The sequence below is a fragment of the Pelmatolapia mariae genome, linkage group LG16_19 (genome assembly GCF_036321145.2).
Source record: "Pelmatolapia mariae isolate MD_Pm_ZW linkage group LG16_19, Pm_UMD_F_2, whole genome shotgun sequence".
NCBI classification, from domain to species: Eukaryota; Metazoa; Chordata; class Actinopteri; order Cichliformes; family Cichlidae; genus Pelmatolapia; species Pelmatolapia mariae.
The window spans coordinates 61879936-61895532 of NC_086241.1; the positions used below are offsets into that span (position 1 = coordinate 61879936).

The 15597-nt window shown below is 39.7% G+C and overlaps 1 protein-coding gene across 4 annotated transcripts; it reads right to left on the reverse strand.

Annotated features, from left to right (window-relative positions):
- Window positions 1-235: 235 nt before the first annotated feature.
- On the reverse strand, window positions 236-11938 carry mocs1 (molybdenum cofactor synthesis 1). Of its 4 annotated transcripts, none has more exons than XM_063499559.1 (11): window positions 11670-11938; window positions 10157-10268; window positions 9676-9843; window positions 8144-8308; window positions 6721-6782; window positions 5710-5821; window positions 5497-5609; window positions 5017-5127; window positions 3054-3174; window positions 2921-2968; window positions 236-2667 (listed from the first exon to the last, which is right to left on the reverse strand). In XM_063499559.1, exons 1-11 carry the CDS (start codon window positions 11862-11864, stop codon window positions 1601-1603), a joined length of 2274 nt encoding a protein of 757 aa, XP_063355629.1. In that variant the 5' UTR covers window positions 11865-11938; the 3' UTR covers window positions 236-1600. The 4 variants fall into 4 exon arrangements, with proteins under 4 accessions (XP_063355629.1, XP_063355628.1, XP_063355631.1 ...); XM_063499558.1 differs by having other exon boundaries at window positions 236-2670; XM_063499561.1 differs by having other exon boundaries at window positions 2558-2667; window positions 2906-2968.
- Between the last annotated feature and the right edge of the window lie 3659 nt (window positions 11939-15597).

The following is a 15597-nucleotide window of genomic DNA, read 5'->3' on the forward strand; positions in this document are numbered from 1 at the left end:
TCAATTTTGTCTTCCCTCTTTCTCAGCTGTTTGGAGGCAGGCTAGGCCTACCTTTATCACACATCTTTTCTATTTTTAATGTAACATATGCAATTTTATTTAGGCAGATCTTATTTCATACACTCTCCCTGTTACAATATATATATATATATATATATATATATGTATATATGAATAAACAGAAATAAAAACAGAAATAAAAGCAGCTGGATAGTGTAGCGGTAAGACTACATGCCTTTGGGATAGGCGTTGCAGGTTTGATTCTCACCTGCGGTCCACGTCAGGTGTTGAGGAACCAGAGACTCGGTGGGCAAGAGATGAAAATAGCGAGCTGCTACATGAATAGGATGATGGAATTTTTATCCACAGTGATTGTAGCTGGAGCGTTCCAACATTCGGAAGAAGGGAATGAGCTAGAGACTAGCAACAGATTGACATACATGCTACGGCAAGAGGGAGCCAGGACGACAAGTCAACCCAAGATTGGCTACCAAGCCATGTACAAGATGAGCTTTGATATCTATGCAGTCAGAAAACCAAGATTCCTACATTTCAGTTTGTCCTTCTAAACCTGCAATAATAAGTAGTAAGGCATTAATTTTACAAGCTGTGAAACATAAGACTTCGAGGCCAAAAATACCAGGACTGTCCCTTTTAGTGTTTCTTTAATAACCTGAAAAACATAGTGGAACAAGCTGTGTGTTGTAACCAGAGTGGAACAATCCTGTGAAGTCACACATTAGTCATTGTTATATCCAGTGCACGAACGTTATGATGTAACTGGAGAATACTGCCATTCTCTGAGGGGGAAATGAACACAAAACATGCCATAATTCATTTAAAAAAAAAAGAGATGTGTGATGATGTGAAGTGAATGCACAGTTAATGCAACCAATGAAAATCATAATAATCTTCAAAAACAAAAGAAAACGGCTGGTACAGACAGCACAAAAGTGGAGGGAAGTTACAGGAACACAGACCTAAACAACATACTGACAAATAATGGGTTAACGTACTGCGTTATTTGTGTTATCAGTCATTTGATCAGTTTATTTTACTACCATCCTCTACTTTCATGTAGTACAAATCTAGTTTGCAGTGTACTACAGAGGTAGGCAGAAAAACATCAAAACTAAAATTTCATATCCTAATTATCTAAAAAAAAAAAATGCAAGGTTAAAACAATCATAGTGGTAGTGTTAGTCACTGCAATAAAAAGCAAGTTAAGAAAAAGAGCAAGCGAGTATGGGACTGACAGGAATATGCACTGAAACGTTTGCTGCTCTGTTCTTTTGTTCTTGTTCAGTTTTCAAGTTTCATAAATTAAATTCTTTCAAATTTAAAAGCACATCATCAGTGCCATCTGCAATCAGTTTCTTCTTCACTCCAAAAACCTCCAGGGAGGACTATAAATGTAATACTTGTGCACCTTCTAGAGGGAAAAACAGGAATTATGACACTGAAAATATTGATAAAACTTCAGTAAATTACATATTAGACAAAATGATTCAGACTACGAGGGATAACTGCCCAACAGGATGAGTTTTTCATTGATGGCACAAAGTTTAATTTGTGGAAAACCATAGTGCAGTCTTTGTTCTCATTCTTCCTGTTTTGAATGACGATGAAAGTCCTTTTTCCCGCCTGTCTTACTGACCAGTTTTATATCCGTGATGATGATGTCATGGCTCACCGCCTTGCACATATCGTAGACGGTGAGCGCTGTTACAGAAGCGGCGGTCAGAGCCTCCATCTCCACTCCCGTCCTGCCCGTGGTGCGACATGTCGCTGTGATGATGACGGCATGAAGAAGCTCATCGAGGTGAAATGTGACAGAGGTGTGGTCTAAGGGTAAAGGGTGGCAGAGGGGGATGAGGGTGGAGGTCTGCTTCGAAGCCATGATGCCAGCCAACTGCGCCACAGTCAAGGCGTCGCCCTTGGCCAGCTGGTTATCTCGAAGCAGGCGGAAGGCGATGGGGCCTAAGCTAACGGTGGCGCAAGCTATGGCTGTTCGACATGTGGGAAGTTTCCCCCCGACATCCACCATGGTGGCTCGGCCCTGGGCGTCCGTATGTGTCAGCTGAGCTTTGAGATCTGTTGTCTGGTCGCTCTCAGACTGTTTAAAACTGGCGTCCTCGCTGGAATTTTGACTGTGGCAGAATCTAACAGGGTGGTTTCTCTGATTTATTTTGGCATCTATCAGCAGTGTGCAAAAAACAGGTGCTCCTGGGGTCCTTGGCACGTGGCTCGTCAGAACATTAGGACTCAGGGCTTGTGCGTTCCTGAGACCGACTTCATTAACATAGCTTGTGACATTTGTGCGTGTTCTGAAACATTCAGTCTTAGTGTGACAACTAATGTGATTATTATCAATCTCTGCAGAGGGAAGGGATGCTACTTCATTGTGGTTAGTTTTTTCTGTGTTGATATGCATCTTAACATGGGTACCCCCACTCATTAAGGTTCCAGAGCAGCAAACACTGGCTTCCTGTGTTAAGTTAGTGGAGTCTGAAAGGCACAAACAATCCTCTCTATTCAAAACTTTCCTGCTGCCTAAATGATGAGTTGTTGCTGGAGAGAGGAACGTGTCATTTTTAAGCTGGGAACTAATGGGGAAAGCCCTCTTGCTGTCTTGTAGCTTTGGCAGGAACGTCTGAGATGTGGTACCTGCTGGAAAACATTTGGAAAAAAATAAAATAAATGAGTCAAGAATACTGACATAACTACTTTGCTGGGCTGCCTACTAGTGTTGTAGAAGTGGTTGCAGCCAGTGTGACGTTCAGCCATAGCTGAACTTTTTGATTCAATATTCCCTGATCTTTAAGAAGGGAAGTGCATGGATGTGGATTTGTTCCAATCCTAATACAAAACATTAAAGAAACACAAAAGAGGTCTTTGTACGTACAGCTGTGTCACCCACCAATGAGGATCATAGGCCTGTTCTTCATCTGAGAGATACTGAACATGCCTGAAGAGAGAAAGAGGAATAAATTACAAATATTACAACAATCTGTGTGCATAATCATAAAATTGTATGATGTATTGATTTCTACCTGCATGCTGTTTCTTCTTCCGGCCCACAGCGGCACCAATAATTTGCAGCAGCTCTTCATCGGACGCGCCAGAGCGCAAGACATCTCTGAGGGAGACCTCGGAGTTACCAAACAAACACACCTGAGAGAGGAGACGGACAGGAAAGAGTGAAAAGCTGTTTTCACAAATGCAATGCAGTCCAAATCCAAGATTAGACATTAAACAGATATTAACTAAATGGCTCCCTGGAGTCTGTGTGTAAAAAGTTCACTTTAATATCAAAAATTGCTTAAGAACTTAACAATAGATCTGTAGAGATAGTGGGAGAATAACAGTTACGACCCCCTCTGCTAGGCGACAGGAGGGGAGTAACATACACAAGCCCCCACACGAAAACCGAGTAAAATAAAAGGTTTTATTGCAAACTTTAAACAGAAAACGGACAGGGCTGTTCAACAGACCATTGTGCAACCAATTAATACATAAAGAAAAAAAAAGACAAGAGTAAAAGCTAAGGGTTAACCAAGGCAAGCTAGCATCACAAAACTCTAATAAAACTAAGTTCAGCTGTATACCAGGTTTAACAAACAAAGCTCAAAAGAGAGGCAGACAAAGGGGACAACGTATGTTAACTTCTGAGCAGCAGTCCCCATAGTGTAAAGGCTCTTCAGCCTTTTATACCCGCAGTGCACACAATCAGCCAGTCATTTCCTCTTGGAGTGTCATGGAATCCCAAGGCAGCCAATCGTCTGCGTGGACTGGCACACTTCAATCTGCATAGAAGAGGGCTGGCACAGGTCTCCCAGTAACCAATCATCCACGAGTCCTAGCACACTTGGATTTGCGTAAATATAAAAAGGCATTCTCACTCTTAAGGCTCATTGCCGTAACAATAACCCACTAAAATTCATTTCAATCCAGGTTTATTTATATTAAGCTAACAGCAGCAATAGCGTGCTTTATTCTGTAAGGTAAAGACTCGACAGTATTCTTAGAGAAAACCCCAACAATCAAGTGATCTGTTATGAACAAGCACTTTTGAGATGACGGGAAGGTAAAACTTCCTTTTAAACAGGGTGAGGGAGAGGCAGCCATCCGCTGCTGTGACCGGTTCTGGGGTAAGGGGAAAGAGAGAAGAAGAAAGAGAAGATAAAACAGAAAGAGAGCAGAAATAAATCAGGACAAAAGAGACTAAGGGAGAAATTATACAAAATTCAATGACATGTTGTAGTGGAATATAACACGTGGGGATATAAAAGAGGTGAGAGGTGAACAAATACTCAGTCTATTACATTGGTCTCGATACAAACCCAAACAAATGTTGTATAATTTAATGAATTCAAATGCATCATAATCAACATTTCCTCTACTTTGGTCTGCAGCTGACTGTGGCCAATAGAAGATACCACCTTCTGCCATATTCAGCTGAAGGCAGAGATAGCCTGTAGCTGACCTTACCAGTAGAAAGAGGTGCCATCTTCCTATTGGGTAGACAAGCAGTCGCCATAGTTCACAGTGGTCAAAGTTACATTCTGCTGAACTTTGACCGTAGCGCCTGCAACAGCTCTGTAGTTGTGCTTGTATCCTGTTGCTTGGCACAAACCACTGAAATCAGTGTTTCAGAGTGAAGTGTATGCAGCCTCCTCTACACCTTCAGTGTATGTTGATGCTAATTAGTTAAAAGTTTTGTCTCAAAAACAAAGGGAATGACCAGAAGGAGAATCAAAGGACCTTAATGGTGAAGAAAAAGGGACACTGATACATGAAGGTGAAGAAAAATTTATAAAAGCAAAATTATGAAAAACTCAAGTAACAGCAAAAGATTCTGTTACTTATTAACAAATCACAAACCACCCTTTTTGCTCCACAACCTGCCTCCCACAAGCTCCGCCCATCTATAAGTGCACACATGCATACATGGACATTTGTGCCATAGGACAATAACAGACCTCATGAACAGCTTTAAAGCTTTATCGGCTTTACCTTTAGGTTGCCGTCTGCAGTGATGCGTAAACGATTGCAGGAGCCACAGAAATGGTCAGACATGGAGGTGATGAAGCCCAGCTGACCTTTGAAGCCTGGCACTTTAAATGTCTGTTTCAAAACAGGGAAAAAAGTGTGAAATACACTTTCAAATGTTACAACCAGTGACAAAAAGTTCTTGATTTGACTCCGACACCTGAAACTTTGTACACTGTGATGTTTTAGTTTAATGTGTTTAATTGGGTTGTCTTCTTTTTTGCTTTTTAGGACTTGAGTTATAATATGATGACGTTTTAAGCAGAAGTACAGAAAAATCCTGCAGGTCTATTTGATCAGAGGGACTCGGATGTGTCGGAGAAAATGAACAGAGGAACACAAGAAACATGACTTTTTATTTTTCAGTATAAATATAATAATTAATCAACCATCTTTGTCAGTGTTTCATCTCCAAAGTAATTTAGTACAGTTGGAGACACTGACCTTGGCTGTGTCTGTCTGTCCAGCTTGAAGCATCTCCAGGTCGGGCCACTTCTGCCTGATGCGGTCCAGCATCTCCTGGTAGCTCACCATCTTCTTAAAGTTCCACTTGTTGCCTGCAGAGAGGAGACGAACCAGGCAGTGTGGGTTTAAACAATGGATGTTTAAAACGTTTGCACGAGCATTTTAAACTCTTCAGGGGACGTGAGTACTTACCATCGAAGGGCATGTACTCTATAAAGCGCACCTCCAGAGGCTTCTTCTCTGTCAGTGCTGCAAAATCAAGCAGCTCATCCTCATTCAGGCCTCGCATGACCACGCAGTTGATCTACGGAGAGAAGTGAACAACAATAGCCCACTGATTACCGATTACAAGCTGGTTATGTAACAACCGACAGAAAATGACTTACTGAAGATGTGTGGGCCAATATTTAATTATGTAACACAATAATAACAGCCTTATAAGACTTTGATGAAAAATACATGACAATTCATCCAGTGATGTTAATGACTGGATGAATTCACCACATTTTTGAAAATTTATGAAAGCAGAAAAAAATAAAGACAAGTTGAATAAAGCACAGCGAAAGTAATTTAGGGGAAACATTAACATGACAGAACAGCTGCAGAAGTGGCAGAAACCGAACCATGTGAGGGACTGCACTGAAAATAAGCAGAGTATTTGTCTGTGTTCTAAAGAAGAAAAAGATGCAATTATGCACTAATCGCATGGTTTATGTGAGTTTTTTGCAGCGGTTTGCTACTTCCGTTATGTATTGTTTTAACTTCTGTTGCGTTTTCTTCTACTTTCTTATGCCTTGTGTGCTTTTGCAACATTTCTGTTGGCTTAGGTTGCCATGCGTTTGACTTCTTTGGGCCACCGTAGGATTGATCTTAGATCAGTAAAAATGCCGGTCCCCAAGGATCCATCCTCGGCCCCTTGATGTTCTCCAGTTCCAGGCTTTCACTCTAACACACTCACCTTTCCTAACCATGATTTTATTGTTTTCTCTCACTGATATTAGCTGATTATCTGAGAGTTTTGGGGCACTCTGCATTTTAATTTGCTACATTTCTGCAACTGTGAAACTGCAATTAAATCTTACCCATTTTAATAATTATACATAAACGGCAAAAATGTTAAACAGTAACAAAAAGGAAGACATTGAATCGTAGTGGGGATATTTTCCATAACAGACTTAATAATGAATGAAAATGAACAAATACCTTCACAGGACTGTAGCCCAATTCAATGGCCTTTTCAATGCCCTCCATTACTTTGTGAAACCCTGGAAAAGGCAAGTAGAAAATTAAATGTGACTAAGATTAACATTTTACATTAGGTGCATTAGTAATGCTACTAATAAATAATAATAGTAAAGTTTCTTTAAATTGTATGTTATTAGACTACAACTAAAGTTGAGAATAGTGTGTGATTGGAGGCAGGTTTTGAGAAATAAAAATGCACTGAATCATACAACAAAAACAAAGATCAGAACTAAGCTTTGTGGTTTCTGAAATGAGTGGTGCTTCCACACGAAAAGCTCGGCCTTGTCTGTTTTCCTCCACCTTTTAATGTCCGTAATTCACCACAAACCACTGATATACAAACATGTAATCCCTCCACAGCAGCTCAAGCTTTTGAAAAAACAGACTGTCAAGGTCAGAGTCATTATTTGTTTTCACTTGCTCAAAACAATTAAATCAAGGCAGGATCTTTATGTAGGATGAGGTTTATGTTTTATTTACAGTTTGCATAACTGCAATTTGTACTGAATAAAGAAAAGAAACAAGATTTCAACAGTAACTTCTATTACAAACACAAGAAGGCAGGTGCTGTAAAGCCAGTTTTCTTTTCTCCGCTCTTCTTCATGTCCTAATCTCAGTTAGTCCATCTGTGTCTGCCTTTCACGAGCCAACCACCCATAGCTCTGCCCTGCTGTCACCTGCAGTGTTTACAGCTTACAGCCTTCTTCCCTAAGCTTGTGGGATGGACCCACAACAAAAACTACACTGATTTATGCCTATCATACACTAGAAGAAAAAGCTGAACTAGGGAAACACTAACAAAAGGAACAGTTTCATACACAAAGACAGTGAGAGTTTTTAGCCACACATGAAGAATATTAAATATGTTTAATTTCATCTGAAGTCAGTCAATCAGCCAATCATCTGGGCACACTTTGGGCCAGTTAGCACCAAATGAGCATTATTTAAACACTACAGCCTGTCCGAGTACGGTTGCTCAGTACCCATCACTTTATCACCACAGTGACAGTGATATCTCCCATCTTCTGACCGCTGCTTCCAGCAGGATAACACACCACGTCACAAAGCTCAAATCATGTAAAACTGGAATCTTGAACATCACAATGAGTTCATTATACTCAAATGGCCTCCACCATCACCAGATCACAATCTCCTTCATATTTTCTAAAGACGTAGGGATTTAGAAAATATCTCACTGACCATCTGTCCTCCTGCTTTGACACAAGACACTTTTGTGGTTATACACTCCTAAACTACAGCGTCAATCAGCTATAGCCTCGTGATGTCGCTTTTTTCCCCTCTCTCAATCTACGCACACTATTGTTGTTTTGATCATATGTCTCACACAGCTGACACTGATATACTGACGACGCTTCCATACCTTTCCGTCTGACAATAAACTCAAATTTGGCAGGAACTAATGAATCCAGGCTGATGTTGATCAGGTCCAAGCCAGCGTCTTTAAGGTTTGGCAAAAGCCGAGCCAAGTTCATGCCATTGGTTGTCATGGCGATAGTCTTGAGGCCCTCCAACTTTCTGAGCTCAGCTGTAGAGTAGAAATGGAAAGCAAGACAGAATGAGTGAAAACTGATGACTGGAATGAGTCAACTTTTACCTTTAGGTTGAAATATTATATATTATAACAGATGGGTTTATCCATACATAAATCAATCATTAAAGCATAATAACAGAACAAAAATTTTAGCCATGTAAAGTGGATATCTTTATCTGTTACTATGCAGCATATTGTGCCACTATGAAATTATGTTTCCTTGCTTGAACGCCTGTCAATGAAAAAGACTTCTTTAAATAAATTTATGGGTTATTAAAGTCTTTATTATCCATAACTAGCACAGTTACTCCGGTCATTTTGACATTAGGCAAAGATAATGCAGAGTGAACTCACAAACACACACAGCACCACAATGCAACTAAATCCATCCAGTAAACCTAGCCAACTACCATTACTTGTAACCAGTAGATCTTTGTGGATCCTGTTTATAACTGTACACGCCACATCAGCGGTTCTGTGAGCCAACAAAAACAACACAACCAGCTTCACTGCAGCTTTTTCACCCTCCTCCTGTGAGCCATTCAGCCTCTGTTCCTTGAGCTTTAGATCTCAGTGCAGTCATTTCAGACTCTCATTCATGTGCTCTGCCTCCTCCTCATCTCCACCTTTATTCTGGATGCTCAATGTGCCTCATCAAAGTCTCCAACTCTAATCTCCATCAGCAATACTGTTGTGTATTTCTTCCTACCAATGTCGGCAAATCATTTATTAGTCAAACTCCGCACTTCAATAAATTATATTCCGTTATTTCAAGTGATCCTCTTGCTTCCTGAAATAACTAGTGCAACCAAATCCAAGTTATACATGAAGTCTCATGAGCCTCACACACAGCTAGTGGCAATCAATGGTCCTCTTTCCAAAAAGACCTGACCCACTAGTCCTGCCACACACCCTCATTCTTTCACGACAGGCTTTTTCTTGCTGCAGAGGCTTCACTTACAAAGCTTAATTTAAAATCAGGATGTAAAATTCAAATGATGTAATAATACGTCATTAGACCAAAAACACAACTGCGGTGTAACAAATCATTTTCCCTTCCACAGAAACACTTAAACTGAAGGCATGCATGCAAAATTGCTTCTCTTCACTTCAGCTGCAGTCAAGTCAGCAGGGTTAGCACATGAATCATCAATCGCCTGGTTGCCAATGCTGACTTGCTCCTCTGAAAACAGTGTCACTACATCATTTTAGTCATACGGTAAACTGAAGAAAGCAAGTTTGTTTGCTACAAGCTGATCCCAAGTGTTAAAAAAGTGTGAAATGACTCAAAACAGCTTCCAAGTTGTTTTATTATTAAAAAAAAAAAAGCCTGCACAAACCATTTTCTCCTTGTTTCTTACTGATAATATGGAGCACATCAGGTCTGATGAGCGGCTCCCCTCCAGTGAGGCGGATTTTGTCCACCCCCTCTTGGACGAAGAGGCGAGCCAGGGTTAGCACCTCAGAGGTGGATAGCAGCTGGCTCCGTGGTGTGAGCTTCACCCCCTCCTCTGGCATGCAGTACTGACCTAGAAATGAGAAAGATGAAAGATGTACTTTAGTCTACATTAGCGAGAATTCCTTCTTTTACTACGATAAATACTGAAGTAACACAACGAAATAAAAGGGAACAAGGGGACAAACCAAAAACTCTTCTGTGCAGGAAAGAAAAACTTTTTCTTTCTCCAGTAGGTCAGCAGAATTTGGGCATTTTAGTGCACTTCTGTGAAAGGTTTACTAATTACGATGGTTAACTTGGTCTAACAATGTTGCTCCACTAGTGGGCTGGGAATGTAACAATGGTTTCTTGATAAGAACCACGGAAAATAAACATTTACTCACAGCGGAAGTTGCATTTCTCTGTGAGGGAGATTCGTAGGTAGTTGTGCCTGCGGCCAAAGTTGTCAGTCAAGAACGCTGAAAAGGGGAGTATGCTGTCGTCCCTGAGCCTCTTCTGGGGAGGAAAAGAACCGGGAAAAGACACCGATCAAACTATATACCCTGGCATCACTGCAGTCTTATTTTGAATCAAACACAACAGCCCCTCTGAGTCCCATCATGCCAGAGACACAATAATGTCAGCTGAAGCCAAATCTGTGTCCCAGCTCCTGACCTTTGCCCATCACTCATGAGCACCTGCGGTTATGTCAAAAGTTACCAGTATAAAAGCAAACCAGTGACTCAGCAGTTGCTTGGAGACACTCTGTTAATCAACAGGCTGATCATTTAACTGCACTGATCTTTTTAGACCTTCCCAAGTCCCTTCATTGTATTTCTTAAGGTAAAAATCTTCATATAAAAGCCACTTATGCACACTTTAGTCAATTTTTCCCTATTATTGCCCTATCTTAATTATTATAGTCACTGATGTAATATGCACCTGCAAGCCAGAGAGACACAGCAAGAAGATGAACAATGAATGGTACTCTGTTATTTGACTACAGGACATTCAGGAGCATGCTTGCTCTGTTAATCATCTCTGATTATCAAGCACATGGATAGAGTATATATGTATGAGGTAGAAACAATATTTTAAAGAAGTAGTCTCTCTATCTCAATAACACCCTCTTAAACTGTTTATACTTTGGGCCTCCAAACGGTCCAAAAGATCTCCAAAAGATTCAAAATCTGTATCATCTAAAGCACAACTTCAATCCAAATAGAAAAAATTACTTTTAATCTCAACCAACTCGTGTAATGGACTTCCAGAAACACCTGCTGAACTAATGCCTGCGAAGGACTGATTCAGAAAAAGCATCATGTTAGAGTTTTATCATCTGTTTGCATCACAGTTTAGACTGTACGCTGACAGCCTAGAACAAAATCTCAACAAAAGATTAGAAATCAGCGTGCTGGCGATCATACAGTGACTGTGACTATATATACCTCAGATAGACATTTGCAACTCTTAATCTCTTTATGGTGGTTCTAGTAGTTATGCTTTTCAATAATCAGTGTTTTTATTAGTTTATAACAATTCTTTTCCTACTTGCAACATGCTGGCTATCACATCTATCTTATCACATTATATCAAGTATGTAAAACTACAAAGCAATGACAAACGTAAGGCAGGTGAGGTGTTGTTTCCCCCCTGTGATTGGTTCTCACAATCACGCCAAAAATACACCCCATGACCCCCTTTTATATCACAGCCACGCTGTCATAATGGATAACCATTTGGTTTAATATTTATTCCTTAGTTTAGTGTTTCCTGGGCCCTGAACAATGAGGTTATAAACTGAACCAGCTTCTCACCTTTACTCCTTAAAGGTTTCACCCAGCCTGCGACTCAACACAGACAGGACAATCTTAGCTGCAGGCCCGGCTTGTGTTACTGTTTTGGAGGTTGACTTACCTGTGTTGCGCTGGTTTTGAAGTTGGAACCAGCTATAGTCGAGTCTGTGAGTTCAAGTTCATTTTCCTCGTGCGTAGCACCGGAACAGCTCCGCGCGATGCTTCTGTTCACGCGCCGTGCAAACAGTTTCCTAACACGTGTCAAAGCGCCGTTTCTGTCAAACAGACGGCAGCACATGCTAACAGCAGCAGCCATAGTTCAACCATTTGACAACTCCGAGGTCCCCTGTTTGCTCTTTCTCCCCGACCTGCAGTTCAACAACGTCTCTAACCAACCTGGACCAATCACAGTAACGGACGCATACCATGGTGCACTATGGGTAGTGTAGTCAAGGGTAACCAAAGATATTTTTTTTTACATAGAAACCGCCAATGGAGGGTAGCACTGAGACAGGTTATCTCAGGGAACTAAAAGCAAATTAAAACTAGGAGTGAAAATAAAATAAAAAATAAAAAGTCGATTTTAGACAAATATGAAACCTAGCTTAAACGCGCTGTAAGTTAACACAGCAAAGTTGTTTTACCTCTTATGAACTTCTTAAATCAGCCATCCTGCTATTATATTAAAAAAAACAACAACAACAACTTTTTGTTTTAGTAAAACCTAAACTAAAAAAAGAAAAACTAAAAATATTGTGTACTTGGACACAACTCGGATCTTGGAGAGGTAATACTGACAGATTATGTTCCCAAACAAAATAAGCAAAAGCAGCCTGTTGTAAGACACTTCTCCTCTTCCTCATGGGTGCTGGTGTTTAGTGATCCAAACTGAATAACTCTTAAGGTGACAGTTCCCATGCTTGATCCTCTGAACCACACAAAACTTTAATTTAACATGAGTGCCATCTAACTTATAAATAAGCTTTCTCCTTTAGGAAGGAAAAGAGTCTTGAAGGAAGTCAGGCTCAGGGCATGGTCCCTCCAAATCAGGTCTGGAAGAACCTCAGAGCTCTACAGTAATGATCTAAACTCAAAATAATCCCTATTACTTAAAGTACTTAGTCTGACCATGGTTTGTGACTTAGTATTTCTTAGTATTTCTAGTGCCCCGACCTTTGGTGGATTCTCAGATATACTTTACATCTCAGGGTCTACTTGAATTTTATTATTCCTATTTTTTCCCCCCATCCTACATGCATATCTTTTATTTGTTTGTTTTAAATAAAGCTTAAGTTGCACATAGATGAAAACAAAATAAGTAACGTCTTTATGTGTGTTGACTTGGCAATTACATTATTTAGCAAGAAATATTGAGAGTAATTCGTTGAAAGCAAATTATAATACCTAACAGCTGCAGATGATGTGCTGAACTCCTGCTTGGTGCATAGTTTTGGTGTTTTTCAGAACATCCTGTAGCAATGTGCATAGGCATTTGGCTTTTTCACCAGCAAAATTCACCCCAAAAATTTATTTAGTGCATAAAAATTACCAGAACTCTCAGCTCAGTGCATGAAAATGATGTGCTGGAATAGTTCAAACTGGACTAAACTAAAAGTAATATTTAACTGAAAATGCAACAAACTGAAATAAATATTGAAAGTACTGTTTTGCATTTTTTATGTTTTTTTTTTTTAACTACTGCAAAGTAGTTCACACCTTGCCCACTAGATGGAGATGCAATCACATGCGGAGCATTTAGGTGTTCAAACGTGAACCTGTTGGCTTAATCAGATGAATTAAATAGAAAAGGGAACATTTTGTGATTGGATTCATCTTTCAGACCTGCTTTCAGTATGATCTGCACAACTCATACACATCATGACACAAAATAACAGACTGTGACTAGTAAATATTTAGTGTAGCAGGGGATATCAAGGTGACTTTTCTGGCTCTGAATACCTGTAAATCAACGCCTTTTAGCAAATACAACTGCAAAAATGCATTTATGTGAATTTTAAGCTCTCAGGCAATCTACAGCATAACTGTGAAAATAATAACTCCCTCCCAGAGCTATAAATAGTAAGGCCAGCTGTTGGATCTGCAGACTTTCTGTTTCCCTGATGAGGGCTATTGTATTGCAATCAAGACACCTCGTTTGGACTAAAAAGCTCTTTGTCTGCGGAGTATATTTCTCAGCACCCCTGCTGAGTTCAACCCTGCCAGTAAATATGTATTTCCACAATACAAGTATATCTTGAAATAGGTGTGAACATACTGCGTGTTTAACGCTCTGTTCCTATAAAACACAGTTATACACCATGCAGTGCAATACAAGGAGAACCTGCAATAACATAAATGTGTCTGTATAACATAAATACACACACACATATGTATGTGTGTGTATATATATATACACACACATACATATGTGTGTGTGTATACACACACATACATACATATACACACACATACATACACATATATATATATATATATATATATATATATATATATATATATATATATATATATATATATATATATATATATATATACATACACACACACACACACACACACACACACCAAAAACCGAGCTCTGCAGAGTCTTATTTTGTTTAAACCACGTCAGTGAGATGACACAAAATCAAACCTACCTGTCTAGTGTTCACAATGTCATACCCCTTAGATTTCCTTCTCAACAAATTTTCACTAGCTCAGTGCACACAGTGACAGTGAATCCATGCAGGTCATCAAGGGGTGATTTCAGGTATTAGTGTTTTGGGTCAGTGCACACAATTTTGCCTTTAATAGATTCACATTTTCATCAAAGCTTCATTTCATTTGACTTCGAAATGCTACAGGAATATAGTAACTTGCAACTCAAGCACGTATACTTTCCACCACCCTGAAGATGCAGACTGCCGTCTGGGATCTATTTGAGCTCTGCAGTGAGCAGATGCTCAACTAATCTAAAGGTTTTGAATTTCTTTTGTGTTTGTTGTTCTGATAGAGGCATAAAAAACCGATCGATTCAGATCTTTATGGTCCAACGTGGGAAAGTATTCTTGCACTAAGCATGAAAACATGTTTTAGCTTCTCTCTCTGAACCTAAATGTGTTGCAGATTTAATTATCTCTGTTTTATCAATGGACGATTCCTGATTATGATTTGACTTGCCTTGATAGTATTTCTCATCTGATTCTCCCATGTTTTAACATTTCCCAGTGGTGAAAATTAACTCAGTTAGTCAATAACTGTGTTTCAGTACAGTTTTGAGGTATTTAAATTAAAATTTTGCACAACTTCTGTCCTTTTATTTTTATTTAACAGCTCTATTACTATTCACTATATTATTCAGTCCAAGATTTTGCACCACAAACTTGATTTAGTTTATAATATTTTTAATAGTACAGTCCCATGAAAAAGTATTTGACCCCCTGCTAATTTAATTCCCCCGCCCCCCTTTTGTTTATTTGTAAATTTGTCACAGTTAAATGTATCAGATCAACAGATCAAAATGTATCTGAATGAACTTTTTCCCCAATTCATTGAATACTCTGGGGAAATGTAGCAGGAATAATTCCTGGAATTAAAGATCGTAACTCCTTATACACTATATGGAAAAAAAAAAAAACTAGGCCATGAACACATTCCACCTACAGGAGCTGCTCAGCTATGGAAACCCATGCCCTGAACCTCCAGCACACAGTTTTTGTGCTGATGTTAATGCCAGAGCTCTTCGAGCTCTGCAGTCATCGAGTCAGCAGAGGTTGGCGACTTTTACACACTAAGCACCTCAGCAAACCCCACGCTGTAACTTTATGTGGTCTACCTCCTTGCGTCTGAGCTGCTGTGGTTCCTAAGCACTTCCACTTTGTAATACCACTTATAGTTGATCGTGGAATATTTAAGAGGGAATACATTTCGCAAGGTGACTCGTTGCAACTGTGGCATCCTGTTACAGTGCCATGCTCAGTTTCAGTGAGCTCTTTAGAGTTGTTTTACAAATGCTTGTAAAGGCAGTCTGCATGGCTAGGTGCTTGATT